The following is an 18036-nucleotide window of genomic DNA, read 5'->3' as shown; positions in this document are numbered from 1 at the left end:
TGAGCTATCACTGATTTTAAATTTTTTGTTTTTTTACTTTTTATTTTGAAACACAAGAAGTTACAAAATAGTACATAGAGTCCCATGAACCCTTCACTCGGCTTCCTCTCATGGTGACATCTTAGATGACTGTAGTAAAATACCCAAACCGGGAAATTGACATTGGTACAATACCGTTAACTAGACTGCAGGACATCTGATTTTAAAAAGCACACATATTTTTTTGTCATAAAATAATACTTTTAAACACAAATAATATATGTCTTGATATTGGGTGAGGTGGCTGGCAAGGAGTGTATTCTCAAAGCTGTAGCCAGGTGTGATGCTGGATAGGAAACCCCAGCGGGCGGTTTGAAGAGCATGGTCCCACGCTCAGGGGTGTGCCCTAAGAGAAGGAAAGTCCTGTTGGAAGTGGAGTAACATGGGCAGAGGGAAATGGAGACTTGCTGGAAAGTTCAGTGGGGCTTCAGTTGCACAGTTGTGTCTATTCACCCAGAGCCAGGCTGTGGCCACAGAGGAGCTGCCCTCATACCCTCATAATGAGACATCTAGGTCCACTTGATTGGAGAAAAGTGTATATGACACTTGTAGGAAAATAATGATCTTTTTAATAGACTTCATCTTTTAGAGCAGTTTTAGGTTCACAGCAAAATTGAGAGGAAAACATAGAATTCCCGTATACCTCTGCCCCCACACATTCATAACCTCCCCCATTATCAACATTACCAGAATGGTACCTCTGTAACAATTGATGAACCCACATTGACACATCATTATCACCCAGAGTCCATTGTTCATATTAGGGTTCACTCTTGCTGTCGTACAGTCTATGGGTTTGGACAAATGTACAATGACATGTATCCACCATTGTAGTATCATACAGAGTAGTTTCACTGCCCTAAAACTCCTGTATGTTCACCTGTTCATCCCTCCCTCCTTGCTAACCCCTGGCAACCACTGATCTTTTTACCATCTCCAAAATTGTGTCTTTTCCCGAATGTCATAAAGTTGGAATCATACAATAGGTAACCTTTTCAGACTGGCTTATTTCACTTAGTAATATGCACTTGTTTCCCCATGTCTTTTTATGGCTTGATGGCTCATTTCTTTTTGGCGCTGAATAATATCCCATTGTCTGGATGGACCACAGTTCATTTATCCATCCATCTACTGAAGGACGTCTCGGCTGCTTCCGTGTTTTGGTGATAGTGAATGGAGCTGCTCTAAACCTCCATGTGCAGGTTTTGAATTGGGTTCTCAGCCCGGCGATACGGCATTGTGTTCCCATTCATGTATGAGTGACAAACATTTTATTAAAAAAAAAATCGCCCTCTCCCCTCTCTTTGGATGGGTGGTGAGGTAAGGGTTTATTTCAGTCTTTTGTTTGGAGTCTCACTTCACTTTCTCAGACATGGGATTGTTCACGGGAGCAAATGATGACACTTGGTGTCTAATTAGCATCTTCTGATTGCTCACAGCCTGCCACGGCCTGTTCTCCCTCTCATTCTCTCGCTGGGTCGGAGCGTGGTTTAAATGTTTAAATCTGCCTAGCTGGCACGGGCTCATGGAAATGGGGTTGCCTTCTGCTGTTATAGTACCAGGGAGCAGGGGTAAGGGTTAGAGACATTGGCCAGAGAGGGAACTGGGAACAGAAAAGGTCGTGGAGAAAACCTCTTCCACCATCCTTTCTCTGAGTCTAGACCTAGCTCAAGACTTCTCCTCTAGGAGCACCTCCACCAGATACTGCCGCACAAGAAGGTCTTTCTCTGCTCTTTTCTGCCAAACAGCTCAACCGTTCTGGGTGAGATGATCTGAATCATCTTGTGGTCTCCCCCTTCATCAGGACCGCACTCAGCACCCTGGGGTTAAGCTCTGCCATCAGGAGTCTACTGGGAAATTATCTGCTGTGTCAAGTAGGGGAAAAAAGTTCCTAACTGGCTGTGTTCCTTGACCTCTGACCTAGTTCCTTAACCTCTCTAATCTCTAAACTTCCCTTTACTCACTTAAAACAAGCGGATGACTGGATTATCTGGAATGTCCCTGCTAGCCTCAATAGTGCCTAGAACATGGATCATAGAATCTCCTCTACTACTTGGAGCCACGCTGTTTGTAAGAAGATCATTGAATGAGAGATATTTTTACATTCTCTGAAGCCTTTTCTGAAGGACTGCGTTCCTGATGGCCAGAATGGGGACAGGGCTTTGGTAAGAGCCCTAGATGGTTGGATGAAGATGGGGCCATTAGCAGAACTAGGGAAAGAGGGGGATGTCTAAACCAGTCAATTCTGAACCAGTACGCTCTTGGAATTCGGGGGCAGGTGGGTTGTTTACAAACGGTTCTGCAGTGAGGCAGTTTCATCATCTTATAAGGATGCTATTCTAATGTGCTTGAGGGCTGCAAGCAGGGCACAAATTCCAGCTGCCCCTTCTCTTTATTTTAAAGTGTGGATTTGTCCTTGTCTCCCACGCATTCCCAGTTTGTTTGCACTTAGATATCAGAGGTGGAGGGGAATTAAGTGAACTTCGTTTGCCTGCCCCCCTATCTGGTGCAGGAGATGATGAGGGAGAACTTAGTCTTTGCTGGGCAGCTATGGCAGCCCGAGGACAAGGGACGTGCAAAGGCCGGCTCTGCGTGGCGAGGGTGAATGCTTAGCGGGGATCTCTGAGGAACGTCAGCTGCCTCGGGCCCTCAGAGCTGGACTCGGGTCAGACCCGTTATCTAGGCCGGGAGATTAAAGCGGTGTCTCAGCTGGTGTGGATCTCTCTCCCCCTGAGCTGAACCCTACAGTTGTTTGCAAGCTTAGAGGCTTGCTCTGCCTGTGTGTGCAAAAAAACCCGGTGGGAAAGTAGCAGGCACGCAGGTACACTGGTTCTTCCCGGAGAGGCAAGTTTGCAAGCAATGTAGGGGTGCAGCCGCCCTCACATGCACCGCCGGCACCCCTCCCCGACCCCAGCCACCCCGGGCGGCAACTTTCCCGGCGGCGCAGGCGCTCGCTTGCTGCTCTTTTTCCCTTTGGATCAGCCTGCTCTTATTTCAGGAGTGGAGTGGGTCTCTCCCTGGGGCGTTATAGGGTGTCATGTCTGGCATTTGCTCCCACTGCAGAAAAACAAGTCCAAATGCAATGAACTCGGGTTTCTGAACAGCTGCCCGAGCGCTGAAATCAGACAGTCAGCAAAGCTGTTGGAGAGAGAGTAGGGACTCCGGGGAGGGCGGGGGCAGAAGAGGTGCCCGGAGAGGGGGCGGGGCACGGGGCCGGGTGTCGAGGGTACCCGCCTGGTGGGCGATGCTCGGCACTCTGGGCCTCTGGGCGGGCTGGGGTGCGGGGAAGGGGGGATGCCCGGATTGGGCGGGGTGCCGGGAGTGGGGGTCGGGGCGGGGGAGGTGGCGCCCGCCAGGTGGGCGATGCTAGGCGCCCGCGCCCCTGGGCGGGCTGGGGTGCCCGGAGTGCGGGTCGGAGGGGAGTGGGTAGGGGCACCAGCCCGGTGGGCGACCTGGGCGCTCCCGGCCTCTGCGCTGGCTGGGGCGCAGGGAAGGGGGGTAGGTCTGGGCGAGGCGGGCGGGCGGGGCGCGAGCAGCCGCGCCGGCAGCCAGGGAGCCGGCGCCGTCCCAGCAGAGCCATGCGGGACGTGAGCGACGTGTGGCAGCCTCTGCGCAGCCTACTCCGGCGCAGGGTGGGTTTCAGGGAGCGCCGCCTTCTTCCTTCCAATCACAGCGCAACCTCAGCGTGAGGTATGCACCTCTGCAAGGCAGGGCAGCGCTTCTGTGCTGATGTATCGCGTGCTCAAGTCACATCTGTGTAATGCCACTGTGCAGGCTGCGGTCCCCACCAAAAGCACCCCAGATCTTTACAGGGCGCCCACTGGCTTGACTACCCGACTGTCACATATCGAGAGCTGATGCAAAACTGCGATGACCGGGGGAAGGGGGCAGAAAGGACACATACTCACCAAAAATTGGCGAGGAAGAGATGCAGTGGGGCTGTGCCAGATAGCTGTCACGAATTTTAGGGGTTTTCATAATCAAGGTGCCGCCTCCCAATAGTTATGCCGGGGTTTATAGTCAAGTAATGAATTGCAGGTCGGAATAGGATTTAGTTTTATTTACTCTTCTACTCAGAGAGATAAAGGTATATTGAAAATATTGTAAATGGTGACCTGGTTCCATTTCGGTCCGGCCTCCGGGGCTTTCCCGCCCCCTCCTCGAACCCAGCACCGCAGGCCCCTCAGCAGCTGGTCGCGGAGCCGGGGTTGCATGTCTTGGGGCTGGGTGTTGGGGGAGCGATGTTCAGCACAAGTGAAGGTTTCTAAGGGCTTCAGGAAAGTGGGCGGGGTGAGGACGAAGGACCAGGGAAGCCCCCTCTCCGCGGGTGGCGGGTGTCGTGGTGGGTGAGACTCACCGGTATTATTAGAGAGCAGCTATGGCAAGGAGGGACCTGGAGAACAGTGCCCCACAGGCGCTCTCAGCATCCTCCCTCCAGCTTCCCTCTAGGGTAGCAGAGACGCCCCCTCTCCGTACCCGCTAACCTCCCTCCAACCTTTAGCCCTAAGCCCGGGTCTTCAACCTGTCTGTGTCTGACCCGGAGCGCGTGTTAAGAATGCAGAGTATTGGAGTTCCACTCCAGAGAGGCTGAGTCAGGAGGACCATTTTAACCAGCATCTCAGGTGATTCAGCTGCGGGGATCCACGGACCACGCTGGACGGCGCCGCCCCTCTCCTCCCAGCACGGTTGAGATGATTATTCCGGGAAGCTGTGCCCGTCGTCTCTAGGGGGTGACAGGAAGAGGCTCACGGAGACCTTCAGCAAGGGCTAGGTTTAGGGCGTCATCAGAGGGACTGCAGGAGCAGGGCGCGCTGCTGTCGCCGGCCTGCAGGGGGCGCCCCCAGGCCACCTCCTGGCTTGCCCACCCCCTCTCCCCACGTGCAAGGGGGCTGAAACCCGAGGAATGCGTCCCCGCCCCGAGGCTGACGTGTGCGGCTGCGTCGCTGCGGGCCGCGACTCTTAAAAGCACGGGCGGAGCGCCGGGCATCCTAGCAGAGCTGGAGAGGAGGCGAGCGGGAGGAGAGGGCGACGAACTCTAGCTGGCGCATAGGGACCGCGGCTGTCACTGCGCTCCGAGCACCCCGGGGGCTTCCCGAGTGGACGAGCCGGCCTCGCGGGAACTGCGGGTGCAGCCCCAGCCCCCTGCCCCTCTCGCAGCGCTCGTGGAGCCTCACGCCCCGGGCGAGCGTTCGTGATTTAGCACAAAGCACGTTTCCAAACAGCAGCGCTAGGGAGAGCGCCCGGGCCGCGCTCCCGAGTACGCATCCCCTCTTCCCCTTTGTTTCGGGCGTCGACAGGCTGCTCTCCTCCCCAAGTCTGAATTCTTCGCGAGGGGCGGAGGGCCGCCGAGGCTGGGCTGTGAAGATGCCCCTGGAGCTGACTCAGAGCCGGGTGCAGAAGATCTGGATCCCCGTCGACCACCGCCCCTCGCTGCCCAGATGTGAGTGCAGATGTGAGCGGGCTGCAGGGAGGGGCGCGCCGCGTGGAGAGCGAGGCCATTGTGTGGCCGGCCCCGGCGGGGCGCTTTTGTGCCAGCTCCCCTCCTCCGCGCTCTCGTGCGGAGCCGGGCGCCGCCCTCCACGGCTGTCCCCCGGCCCGGGGCCCGGCGTCCCCGCTCCTCCCCGGCGCGCGGCCGGGTCCCGCCACCCTCGCGGCGGGGCGGGGTCCGCGGTGACGGCACGGGCTCCGGCGCGGGCCGGGCGCGGGCGCTGCGCCTCCTCTGGCCGGCGTCGGGGGCGCTGTGGCCCGGCCCGCTGCCCCGCGGAGCTCTGCTCGGCTCGCGCCCGGGCCAGCGCTCCGGAGCGCCCGCGGCGGGCAGCGCAGGGCGCTGCAGAAAGCCTTTGCTTCGAGGAAGCTTGGGAAGGGGCGCTCGCGTGTCCCCAGCCCGGGCGCCCGCCGGCCGGGTACAGCCGAGGGACGCGGCCGCTCGCACGCGCCGCACCTCCTCGGGTCTCCCCACCCGTTTCTCTGCCTCGCTCTTTCCCACTCTCCCTCCTCTTCTCGCTCCCTCGGTATATTTCCACCACCTCAGTCCACCTTACTGTGTATTTCTCTTTTCTATTTCCACCTTCTGTTTCCTTCTCCTTTCTAATCTCCTCTCTCTACTTCTCTTTATATTTCTATTTTCTCTCTTTTTACTTGTCTCCACTTTCTCTCTCTCCTTCGTTATATTTCTTCTCCTTTTCCTCTCCCTCCCTCTCCCCGCTCCCACCTCCAGCTCCTGTGCTAGGGGTCATGAGAGAGCTGTCTGGAACCAAGCATTTGCCCCCGGTTTTGGGGAGGGTCTGTGGCTCGGTGACGGCACACTTGGCAGCGTTTCACATGCACGCACACACTCCTCGGTTCTCGGAATTTGCTGGCAGTTCACCTCCCCGCCTGTCGCTGGCCACGAATGCTTTGGAAAGGTTTACCTTGGGCTCTGTCCCTAGCTACAGAGAGAGCCACCTCTTAAAAGAGTGATTCCAGTGGTTTGAAGGTGGCGCCGCTCCCCCACCTGCCCTGCCCATCAGGTGCATAGGGTCGAGGTGGATAGTGTTGAGCTCCAGGCCAGGTCAGCTTGACTAGGAGGTAAGCGGAGGATCCGAGGTGGCTTCCAGGCATTGATGGCGCCTGAGTGCGAGGTGGCCTGCTGGCCTTCTCTGCTGCCACGTTTCTCAGGGGATGGTCACCCAGGCCACGGAGACAGCTCTCTGCCTCAGGCTTTGCGCAGGTCTGAATCACCACCTCCTGCCCCTGGACCTGCCCCAGGAAGGTGGGGAGAGCTGGCCCATGGTTCTCCTAGGTCATCCTGCTGACGGGGACCTGGCAAGGCGCTCCCTTACACTGGGATCCGCTCCTCCACCAGCTTGTCAACTCTACTGGACCTGAGGGTTCTGGGGGCCACAGAAGCCTTAAGGAGGTCTAGGTTTCTTTGCAAGGTAGCCAAGGCTGGGGGCTTTTTTTAAGCAGCGCCTTAAATCCTGAGGGAGATTTGGCCTTGGCAAGATGCAGAAACAACCCGGCCCTTTTTGACTTTTGAATAAAAGATATTTATGCAGCACTTTGTAAACTAATTGGTCATGCAAATATAGTTGGTTCTCTACATATATGTAAATGCATGCATCTGTATGTATGTGTGTACACACACACATTTAGTAGGCCCCTGAGGTTCATGGTGGTAGGGTGACATCTGGGAGCAATGACCGTGCAGTTCGGTGCAGAGGCCGCTGAGATTGGCTGGTACTCACTCAGGCGTGTGATTCTGAGACGCAAGTGTGCAGGATGCTTCCTTCCCCCATGCTGCAGAGACCCATCCATTACACTCTATCAGACTGCACGTCTCACACGCAGATGAGAGATTTGCCTAAAAACCCGTCAGAAGCATTCAGAGCTCGGCGCAGTGGGGGGGCTTTGCTAAAAGCTGATGGATTAAGTCTTGTCCCCGCCCACTCCTGGAATCCCTGTGTGTGGTTCTGGGGTGTAGTCTCCGGCACGGTCTGCCTTATAAAAATATCTGCAGCTGGATATTTATTACATGCGCTTATTTTGAGTAGCAGTGTCTTTCTCAGTTTATATAGTCACATTTGTCTCTCATCAGAATGGAGAAAAGAGGGTATTTTTTTTTTTTTCAGCATTTTTCCTGATTTTCCTGCCACCCTCTACCCTTTAATGGCGTTTGGAACAAGTTGGAACATTGGATGGATTTTCTTCCTCCTAAACCTGTTTCCATCTTTCTAAGTGGGGTCCTAATGGGGGATCTACAGCAGATTCCCCTGAGGTTTATTAACTAAAACAGGGCGGGAGGGACCTTACTGTTCACGTACCAGGAATAGGAAAACAACAGAAAGCCCCAGGTTGATTTGTTGGATGATTTTCTGCCTCCAAAGCAGGTCAATTGGGTGCCCTCTTGCTACACCCACATTATGGTAAATACTCTTTACAAAACCTGCAGCTTCCTTCAAATGCAGACCGTAACTCAGGGAGGCTTACTGAATCGGTGAATCAGCTTGATCCACAAGGAAGTAAATTATTCACTGGCAAGAGCTGGCTCTCTTTTCTGTTTATCTTCCCTGAAAGTTGAGAGCCTCTGCATGCCAGTCTCTACTCATTTGGGCGAGTTATTTGTCCACTCAGAACCTCAGTTTCTTCATCTATAAAGTAGGTTACATCCTGTCCACGGAGAGCAAGATTTTCATCTCAATAGGAACTGGAACCCACTGATGGTGTTCTAACTTAAAGAAAGAAGAGAGGGGGATGTTCAAGAGAAATCTCTGCCTTGTCCTTGGGTGGCCACTACAGTTTATAGCAGTGATTTTCGGCCCTGGCTGCACATTAGAATCATTCGGGGGAGATTTGAAAAAAAAAAATCCATACTGGTACCCCGAACCAAGTTAGAATCCCTGCAGGTGCACTCTGGGCATCCTAGTTTTTAAAAGCTCCTTACGTTCAGCTGCTGGTTGAGAACCACTAGTTTAGGAAAGAACGCTTGAAAGATTTCAGGTGAGAAGAACCTGTGAGCCCCAGTTCTGTCCCTTACCACTCGTACTGTGAGACCCCTCTTTACTTGTGGGTCCTTGTTTCCTTGTGTCTAGAGGGATGAAAGCCGTATGGCTGATACTATTGGAGGCCACGTTGGAAGGATTTCACACGTATTGTAGTTAATTTTCCCGAGAACCTTTTTGAAGCATCCCTCCATTTCACAGAAAAGGAAACTAAGACACCAAGAGATCAAGTAATTTGTCCAAGGTCCAAGGAGGTGGTGGGCCCTGCTTTGAACTCTGTTTGACTCCAGGCCCTGACCGCTAAGCCACTATAATATTGTATTGCTTCCCAGGTTGTCAAATGATTCACTAAAATGCCCAGTCCCTCCCTATTGCTGGCAGAGTCCATCTCACGTTGGGAGGGCCATTCATTGGGCAAAGATTAGTTAGGCATGAGTTAAAATGTTCAGGCAAAGTAATGAATGGGTACAGTATCCATCAAATAGTACAGTAGGGCTTTTGAAAGAGGTTTTGGAGCCAGCCCTGATGGCCTAGCGGTTAAAGTTCAGCACGCTCTGCTTTGGTGGCCTGGGTTCGGTTCCCGGGCGCAGAACCACACCACTCGTCTGTCAGTAGCCATGCTGTGGCGGCGGCTCACGTAGAAGAACTTACAACTGTACACAACTATGTATTGGGGATTTGTGGGGAAAAGAGAGGAAGACTGGCAATAGATGTTAGCTTAGGGTGAATCTTCCCCTGCAAAAAAAAAAAGAGGTTTTGCTTAGCTGGGTTCTCCCCACCCTGCAAATTCTTAGCCCACCCCCCTGGGCCAAGCTCACTCAGATGTTGATTCTTAACATTAACTAAGCAGACCCTGGGCTGATGTGATCCCAGGAGAAAGTTCGTGTCCAGTGGACAACAGTCAAGTGTCCGCCATTGCTTTCTGGGCCTGCATTCCATTCTTTTAGGGCCAAGCACGTGAAAACTGTTTCCCAGAGAGCCCCTCTCGGGTGGTGGTGTAAGGTCCTGGCAGGTCTTTCTGTGCAGCATCTGGTTTGCCTGGCCTGGTGGGAGTAGGTCTGGATTGAAATCCCATCAGGCATTTCTGGGGCCTGACCCCGCCTGCCGCTGTAGCTTGTTGCCTGTTTTCAGCACCCCCGTCCACTGGTTCCCGTGGAACTCGTCACTGAAGCGTAACTTGCCTACTTGCAGAAAAGACTTGGCATCTTTTGAGGTTACCATTGTGGAGCGCCTCTGGGTAGAAGAAAGCTTGCAGGAGGTCCGGGAGCAACAGCAAAGTGCCTTCCAGTGGTTTATTTTATTTTCTGAGCATGAGTTGCAGGTATCAGTATGGGGGGGTGAGGACACCTGTCAAGTGCCTGTCTATGTCAGTGAATTACACATTATGAGAGAGGTCAGCAGCTTAATCCAGGGAGTGGGGCTGGACTCAGAACCCGAGAATGTAGCCTCCGTCCAGGGTGTGGGACTTTACCCTGAGTCGTCTGGCTGACCACTTGCAGGATTGGCTACTCAGGTCCCCATAGGCTGCTGATCGACAGCTGGCCTCCTGGTTATCACTTGCTTTCCTGTATGCACTGAGGAGCAGGGAACTAGCACATTACATCATAATCACACGAGGCGGTCAGGTCCTAACTTAGGTGCTACTGTGGACGCTGACCCTAGCTACCCAATTCAAGCCCACTCCCACGGCCACGCCAGCCCCAGGGCCAGCGCTCTCTATATGACATCTGCTCTACTGTCATCGTAGCAGTTGTCACGCCCCTAAATGAACTTGTGCATTTCTTTGCTTCTATATTGTCTGTCCCCTGCCCAAGACCAGATGCTTCTCAGTACAGCGATTGCATCCACGTATGCTCGGTGCTCACAGGGCACCCAGCACGTGTGTCCCTGAATGAGTGCATGTGATGACGTTAGAGAGAGGAGAGTGAGCTCCCGGACCTCGGTGACTTTCCGAGAGCTCTCACTCGAGTGATGGCCTTAACCATGGGTGACACTTTTAGCCTGAGCACCCCCAAACTGCTATTGCTTCTTTACACCTTAAACATAGCGAACATCCGTGTATCCCCTTATACACTATCTAAGTACATTTCAGTATAAAAACTTTTAATTTGGTGAAAAGGAAATTAAAATATTAAACAGTTGTATGAGATGAAATAACACACCAGTACTTTTTGGAATATCTTGTGTTAAACTCCATACTTGTCTTCCCTAATCCGTGTGCTGTTGGGGAAGAGGAGGAAACGGCAGAGCTCCAGGGAGGATGGTATGAGAGGCGGGAGGGGGCTCTTCCCATGGGTCAAAAGGGTCCACAGAGAAGAAGAAGCTGAGGGTCTGGGGGGAACTGAGGCAGCTGGGGCAGGTGATTATCGGACCATGAATGCACTTGAGATGTGCTGTGAGTTTAAAAAAGAGGGGGGAGAGGGATGAAGGAGAGTAGGACTCAAAGGTTTAGTCAAAAGGTTGTGTGGCTCTCCTTCTCTGCTGGAGACCCACGATGCCTGGGTGGAGGGACGGCTGCAGCCACCTTTGGTGGCCCCTCCTGCAGCCTTTGACTCGTATGCAGGAAGCCAAAGGAGCGGGGAGAATGACTTCTGCTTTTCCAAATAAGGGAGCGATGGTTTATTTCAGTTTGAGAGTCAACCTGCAATTTTGGCTGAAGAGATTGACTCTGCCTTGTCATTATGGTTTTTTCCCTTCCAAAGGATTATTGCCGGAGGAGACCTGTGCATATGACGAGTGGATGGGAGAACTAATCCCCTATTTGATAAATCGGTCAACCGCTGTCTCCGCTTCCTTGGCATGAGGCCAGCACAAGTGTTCCAGGCCCGTGCACAGCTGAGAGAGAGAGAGTGTGTGTCCATCTGTCGTGTGCATGTTCAGATGCCCTTGGGAGCAATGGCACTGTGGGGACATCAGATAAGACTGGGGAAAACCACTGGCTTGGGGGAAGCATTAGTAGAGTGAGTACTGTTTCCAGGAACCAGTGAGAACACTTCAACACTTTTCTCATGTGTCACCTGCGGCTGCCACAAAGCATACAGTAGGGTGTGTCTTGTGTCCCCATGGTTTTCCGGGAGGCTGTCACCTTTCTCTGCTTGCCCCTTGGGACTCAAGCCCACTGGTGGTGCTTTGCTCTCCTCGTGCGCTCACACCGGGCAGGGTGATGCCCCGGTTTCCAGGAACTGGTTTGTTCCCAGCCGCTGGGAGCTGAGGAATCCCAGCCAAGGGCTTTTGTGGCTCCGGAATGTCTCCTGGCCTCCTGATGGCCTTTCTTCCTCCTCTCTCTGTGTGGAGAAGGTCGCTGATGGTGTGAAAACATGGAAGAAGAAACAGCCTCTGTGTGTTGTGCTGGCTTCCTCCTTGCCTCCAGCCCACAGGTCCAGGAGGCAGATCCTAGCATAGCGCTAAGGACGCGTGACCTTAGTTTGGTCACCAGGCTGAGTGTGGGACCACATTGGGGCGTCCAGCTTAAGTGGAGGCGCCCTCCTTCAAGGCTGTGCCTGCCAGTGGTCTGGTGACCCTTCCTCCTCCCCTATCTGGCCCTCGCCTGCTTAGAGACAGGCAGAGCCCTGTCTAAGTCTGACTGCTGCCTAGATTGTAGTGCAGCCTGAATCGCTTTGCCTGCACCCGTGTGGCCAGTGCAGGAAGTGATGCTGCGTGGCTAATGAGAAGAGCTGGCAGCGCTGCTGGGCTGGGAGTGGGCAGGTGGCCGGTCTCTTGCTCCCAACGAGCACTCTTGTCACTGGGATGCTGGAGTCACCTGAGAGTCTCAGGGGCAAGATGCCAGCCAGGGAAATACAGCGCCTTAAATGTCCAGAACAGGGTTTTTGGGCTGCTTCTTTAAAACCCAGTGAAAACCTCTCTCCCTCGCATTTGGCTTGTTGAGATTCCTAGGAACGTGGGACAGTGGTTCAGCAGCGAAGCCAGAGGAGATTCACAAGCAAGACCCTGTGGGTTTCCTGGGGCCCTGCCTGGGGCATAGTGACGTGGGGCGTCTGAGGCCCTGTGACCTGCCAACCCTTCAGCAGGGCCCTGGCATCAGTCAGAACTTGGAAGGGGAGGAGCAGGAAGGGGCAGGAGGGTCTCAGGGACAGAGGAGTTTATCTGTCACCCTTTCTGGGGGCCAGCATTCTGGGTCCCTGACGTACTTTCATTTGATAAACTCTTACGTTTTAAAAATGCCTTCTTTTAAGAGTTATTTTTTTAGGAAGGCCACCCAGACCTGCTGTGTGGAGGTTGGGAAATCGACGATTGGCTTTTCTGTATTTTGGCTGCTGTGGGGACCCCTGTCCCGCTGCCACCTGCCACCTGGATTTACATGTTATGTTGCATTTGGAAACGTCTCCTAGTGTTAACCTCACCCGCACTGGTGTTGGGGAGTCTCTTGCTTACACCCCCGAGGGGTGCTTTCTGCTCTGGGCTTAGTAACCGGTTCCCTGCCTGGGTTTAGGGCCCTCTGGTATCAGGTTTGGAATTTGGGGTTGGGGACAGTCCCTGCCTTGCATTCCCTGAAAACAAGATGGCGCAGCAGGGTGTGACGAAGGGGCTCTGGCCACCAGGGGACCCAGTCCCGCTGGATGGTAAAATGTCCGGGTCTTTGAGGTGGGAACGAAACAGGAATCCTTTAAAGTATGTTGTGGGGTACAGGAATTTGTTCGTCACCACAGGCCACCTCATGATGACACCTCTGTTCCTTTTCCCAGCCTGTGGGCCGAAGCTCACCAACTCCCCGACGGTGATCGTCATGGTGGGCCTCCCTGCCCGGGGTAAGACCTACATCTCCAAGAAGCTGACTCGCTACCTCAACTGGATTGGCGTCCCCACAAAAGGTGAGGCCGGGTTCCAGGGCTGGGGTGGTCACGCTGAGTGACTCGCCAACCCCCTGCATCCAAAAAAAAATGGCCCTTTCATCTCCAGCCACTGGAGCTCCCTTATGGGGCTACTCTTGGGCTAGTCTGTCCCCTGTAGCAGGGGGCACGGGGGCGGGGGACCCTTTCTGGCTGTGTCACCCACCATGCTGTATACACACCCTGACTTTGTGTTGGGGTCTTTCTCGCTGGCCTCGCTCTTTCTCCCACTGCCCCAAATCCTGCCCAGCTCTGCCTCACCTCCTTAGGAAGCCTCGTCTGGCCCCCAGAGTCAATGCGGATCTTTTTCCTTTAAATTCCCATGGCACTCCATTGTGACATTCCTCTACTGACTGTCATAATGTGCTCTATACCGTTGATTATATTTTCATGAATCTTTGCCCGGTCTTCCCAACTGCGTGGGCAATGTCTTGAGGATGGGGACTAATGTTTAGGTTTACTGTGCCCCACCGTGTGGTACCCAGTAAGTATTCAGTGTGTCCCCTGGGCGCAGGCTGCTGCATCAGCAGAAGAATGGCTGGTTTGGACCTGTGTGTGTGTGAGACCCCACTCTCTCTCGGACACCATTGGCAGAAAGCATTGCCCTATTTTTGCTAGACATGTGCCTGCCACCTGTTCTCACAGTCTCAGCCTCAAGCCCGAGGCTGGACTGGAGACTGGGCCGTGGGAGACAACCTCCAGAAAGGCAGGCCGCTGTGAGCGGTGTTTGGTCTGGGGAAGCCGGGCTGCCTTCTTGGTGGATGTTTAGCCTGGGCGTGGGCTGCACACTCTGGTTTCCGTGACTGATCAGAATCTCATTCAAATCGGCGTTGGTGTGTTGGCTTGGGTTCCTTTTTTGGGGCGAGTGTTCCTAGCTGTGAGTGGCCCCTCCTTCCTGGGGTCATTTGAGGGTCTGTCCTCTCCCTCCGCCCGCAGTGTTCAATGTCGGGGAGTACCGCCGGGAGGCCGTGAAGCAGTATAGCTCCTACAACTTCTTTCGCCCTGACAACGAGGAGGCCATGAGAGTGCGGAAGTAAGGCTCGAGCTGCCGCGGGAGACTGTGGGTTTGGGTTTGCTTTGCTCTTTAAAGCCAGGTTTTCCGACAGAAAGAGGAAGCTAGCCTGCGGTGTGGCCGTCAGCTCCGGCCCCCACTCCGTGTGTATTAGGACAAGTCTCTTTGCGGCTTGCTGCTCTCATCTGCTCCCAGATGGTCTAATTCAGCCGATGTGATACAGATCAACCACAACGGCTCATTAAGAATGAACAAAAGGGTTTTCATGGAAAATCATCTGTTTGTATTTGAAAAGGATTTTTTTAAGCCCAGGGGGATCATGAAACCCAAGTGCGATAGGTTCAACCCTGGCTGCACTTTAAAATCTCCTGGGAGCTTGGACAGATCCCCATGCCAGCCCGAGCCTAGATCAGTGCAGGGAGAATCTCAGGGCAGGACCTGGGTGTCGCCTTTTAAAAGCTCCCAGGGGATCTCAGTGTGCAGCCAGCCGTGAGCATCACTTTCCGAGGGTGACTGCCACCTTCTGTGTGGGGCTCTGGTTGGGTGCCTCTGGGCCTGACCGCCCTGGCCAGCAGAGTGGTTCAGCAATGGATAGCGGTCACTCTGCTTGTCAGGTTGAGCGGGGTTGCTGGGGCTGCCCCGGGCGAACGCGCCAGCTCTGATGCACCTTCCCTTCCTGTGTGTTGTAGGCAGTGCGCTCTGGCTGCCTTGAGAGACGTCAAAAGCTACCTGACGAAGGAAGGCGGCCAAATTGCAGTAAGTCTGGGAACATGCCAGCTCTGTCTCCCATCCCGTAGTGGGATGGTGCTCTGGAGAGAGAGGAATGTAGACACTGGCCCGAGCAGTGCCGAGAGCCATGTGGGGACACCTTAAATAGGGATAAGGACCTCTGGCCTGAGAGTTGAGGGAAGCAGATGGTCAGAGCAGCACAGGAGCCCAGAAAGGTGGTTGGGGGGGGGTGGACTTGGGGCACAGCCAGCTGCTGTGCTCTGCTCACCCATCCTCTGTGTGCCATCGGGCACCACCCTCCAAGGCAGACTGGACCCGGGACGGCTGCGGCCGTGGTAGCCAGGGTCCCTTCCAGTACACCCTCCCCTGCACATTTCTGTTGTCTGTTTGCTTTAAGGAGTGTTCCCACCCTCCCTTACCCTCCCTGAGTGCTGGAGGCGGTGGGAGAGGGGAGGGAGATTTTTGGCTTATACCTAGAAGTGATAGGCCTGACCTACTCGGTGGTTTAGTAAATACTGTTAAACTCAAACTTGGGTTCTCTTCACTGCCCGCCTTTGGCCCTATCAGGTTTTCGATGCCACCAATACTACTAGAGAGAGGAGACACATGATCCTTCATTTTGCCAAAGAAAATGATTTCAAGGTGAGCGAAATTTCTTGTCTTGCCCCAGAAGGCTCAGGAGCAAGGAAAACCTATCAGGGATCGGCTGATTCCTGTGTCTGGAGCACCTCTGCTCCATGCTTGGTCCTTCACCTCCCACTGCCCTTGTTTTGCTGTCTACAGATTGGGCCTTCCTGGTGGGGCCTCTTAGGGGTTACCGTGACTGGGGATGAGGAGCACCCCTCTGTTGGGGAGGGCAAAGGACTCAGGATTGAGTGGGTGGTTCTTTTTTTTATGTATTTGGAGATTTATGAATGGGGTCCTTTCTCCTCGAATGTGGTGAGAACATCACGGTGATACCAAAGTTGGCCCTTTGTGTTGCCACATTTGTTATTTCCTAACGTTTCTGTCTTGCCTCCTCCCAGGTGTTTTTCATCGAGTCTGTGTGTGATGACCCTACGGTTGTAGCCTCCAACATCATGGTAAGACAACGTAGGACCCCTCCACTCTACTGTGGTAATCTGAGAAAAGTGGGAAACCAGGTCAGGCCTGGAGAAGTAACTAGAGCCTGAGAACGAGCTGGCTTGTCCAGCTTGTTGTTGATTTTGTCTGAGAGGTGGGATCTGGGGAGGTCAGAAGTACAGAAGTGGTAATTAACCTAGAAGCATGTTCTGTGACCTGGACTGGCTTTATGGGGTCCTTTCAGTCAGTCAGCAGAAAGCAGTCTTTGTGGGACTTAAGCGATAATGTGGGGGACCAGGAACAGTTTCTGTGGGTGGCGGTAGCTTGGCAGTGGGGTGGTGATGGGGCAACTTGGGGCAAAGGGCAACTCACCCCTCCATTTGGGGAAGGAGGCAGCTGGTTGGTCCCTTTTGCCGTTAAGGTCCGTGGTAGGTAAGAATGGTTGTATATTGACAAAAGCCCATAGGACTCAGCAGACTCAATGCAGAATCCCCAAGTTTGGGAAGAATGGGGGGTGGTAAAACTATCTTCCTGCTGATGTTTGTACAACATACCCTCTTGCTCTCCCCATGCCAAGGAGAGGTTGCCCCAATAAATTGAGGATAATTGGCAGCTTAATTTGGTTAATTTTATATTTTATTACTTGGTAGCAATAGATCATAAACAGAAACGGTTACTATGAAGGCCTTACCACAAGTCAGCTTCTCGTGTTGTAGATCGTTTTCTATCCAGCTGAAATGCATCAGAATAAGACATATCTGTAAGGAAAGCAGGTGTTCCTTCCATAGGGAACGCCGTGGTGTTGCTTCATACAAGTGGGCATCTTTACAGGGATGCTGAACATTTAGCTTCTGCTCTTGGGCCTTCTCTCCAAGCCAGTGGGAATATTTACACTCATTTCTAAGACATGAGTTCATGTTTCAGGAAGGGCTATTCAAATTGTGGAAAATCAATCTGGATTCGTTTCAGCAGTCCAAAGGAAGAGGCTCAAAGTATGAGAAAACAGAAGTTGCCATAATCTAAACAAAGGGTTTTGCTGTATTTCTTTGATTTGGTTTTACTAGTCCTACTTGGTAGTGAAGCCAGCTGCAGCTGCAGAGTCATTTCCCCGGGGAGCAGTCGCCACGTGCTTGGCTGGAGCTCACCGTTTATCTTGTACCCCATTAACAGGTTTAGTCATTCACCCTGACTCTCCGTGTTCAGAAGTCTCTTTCTCTGGGTAAAGCCTCAAAGCAACTTCGCAGCTTCGGCCTTTCCACTGCTCCTTATGTGGGTGGCTGTGCTAGGGATTTGCAAACCTAGATGTTTTTTTTATTGTGGTGAAGTACACATAACATAGAATTTACCATCCTAACTGTTTTTAAGTGTTAATTCCCTGGCATTTGGCACGTTCACGTTGTTGTGCAACCACCACCACCATCCATCTCCGGAACTTTCTCATCTTCCTAGACTGAAACTCTGCACCCACGAAACACTAACTCCCCAGGGAGCCTGGATTTTTGAGGAGTGGCTGCCTCTCTTTCACGGCTGTGGGAGTTGTTGAGAAGGAAAAGAGCGTGTGCATTAAAAAAATCTGAGTTCCCCCGAAATCTGCCAGGTTTCTCAGACCTAGTGTTCAGTTACAGGAGATGGCAGGCCTGAGGGTCGTTTTTCCTCCATCTCCTTCCCACGACAGCAAACTTTGCAAAGGGTTGGGTATGTGGTCCAGGTAGAGAAGCATTCATCGGGGACCAGTGACAAGTCTGTGGGAGGTGCAGAGAGTCCTGCCTGGCACTCAGGGCCGGGGCATCTCTAGCAACTTGGGAGTGCAGCTTTGCTAGTTGACAACCTACTCTTTGTGTGGGAAACATCGCAGATGCTAATGCAG

At 53.3% G+C, this 18036-nt stretch overlaps 1 protein-coding gene across 3 annotated transcripts in view; it reads left to right on the top strand.

The window, feature by feature from the left end:
• PFKFB3 (6-phosphofructo-2-kinase/fructose-2,6-biphosphatase 3) overlaps positions 1 to 18036 on the top strand; it is an 84112-nt gene that overhangs the window by 51214 nt on the left and 14862 nt on the right. The window contains exons 1-6 of one of the 3 annotated variants that reach the window (XM_004425385.3): positions 5036 to 5479; positions 13223 to 13348; positions 14303 to 14399; positions 15068 to 15134; positions 15675 to 15749; positions 16133 to 16189. In XM_004425385.3, the coding sequence (XP_004425442.1) occupies positions 5404 to 5479; positions 13223 to 13348; positions 14303 to 14399; positions 15068 to 15134; positions 15675 to 15749; positions 16133 to 16189 (498 nt within the window). In that variant the 5' untranslated portion in view covers positions 5036 to 5403. Of the gene's footprint in view, positions 1 to 5035; positions 5480 to 13222; positions 13349 to 14302; positions 14400 to 15067; positions 15135 to 15674; positions 15750 to 16132; positions 16190 to 18036 lie in introns of those variants that run through there. The other 2 variants (XM_014783684.2, XM_087420854.1) reach the window with 2 other exon arrangements.

This window comes from Ceratotherium simum, chromosome 32 (genome assembly GCF_057802395.1).
Source record: "Ceratotherium simum simum isolate JZ-2026a chromosome 32, ASM5780239v1, whole genome shotgun sequence".
In the NCBI taxonomy this organism is placed as follows: domain Eukaryota; kingdom Metazoa; phylum Chordata; class Mammalia; order Perissodactyla; family Rhinocerotidae; genus Ceratotherium; species Ceratotherium simum.
This window is presented reverse-complemented; position numbering and strand designations above follow the sequence as displayed.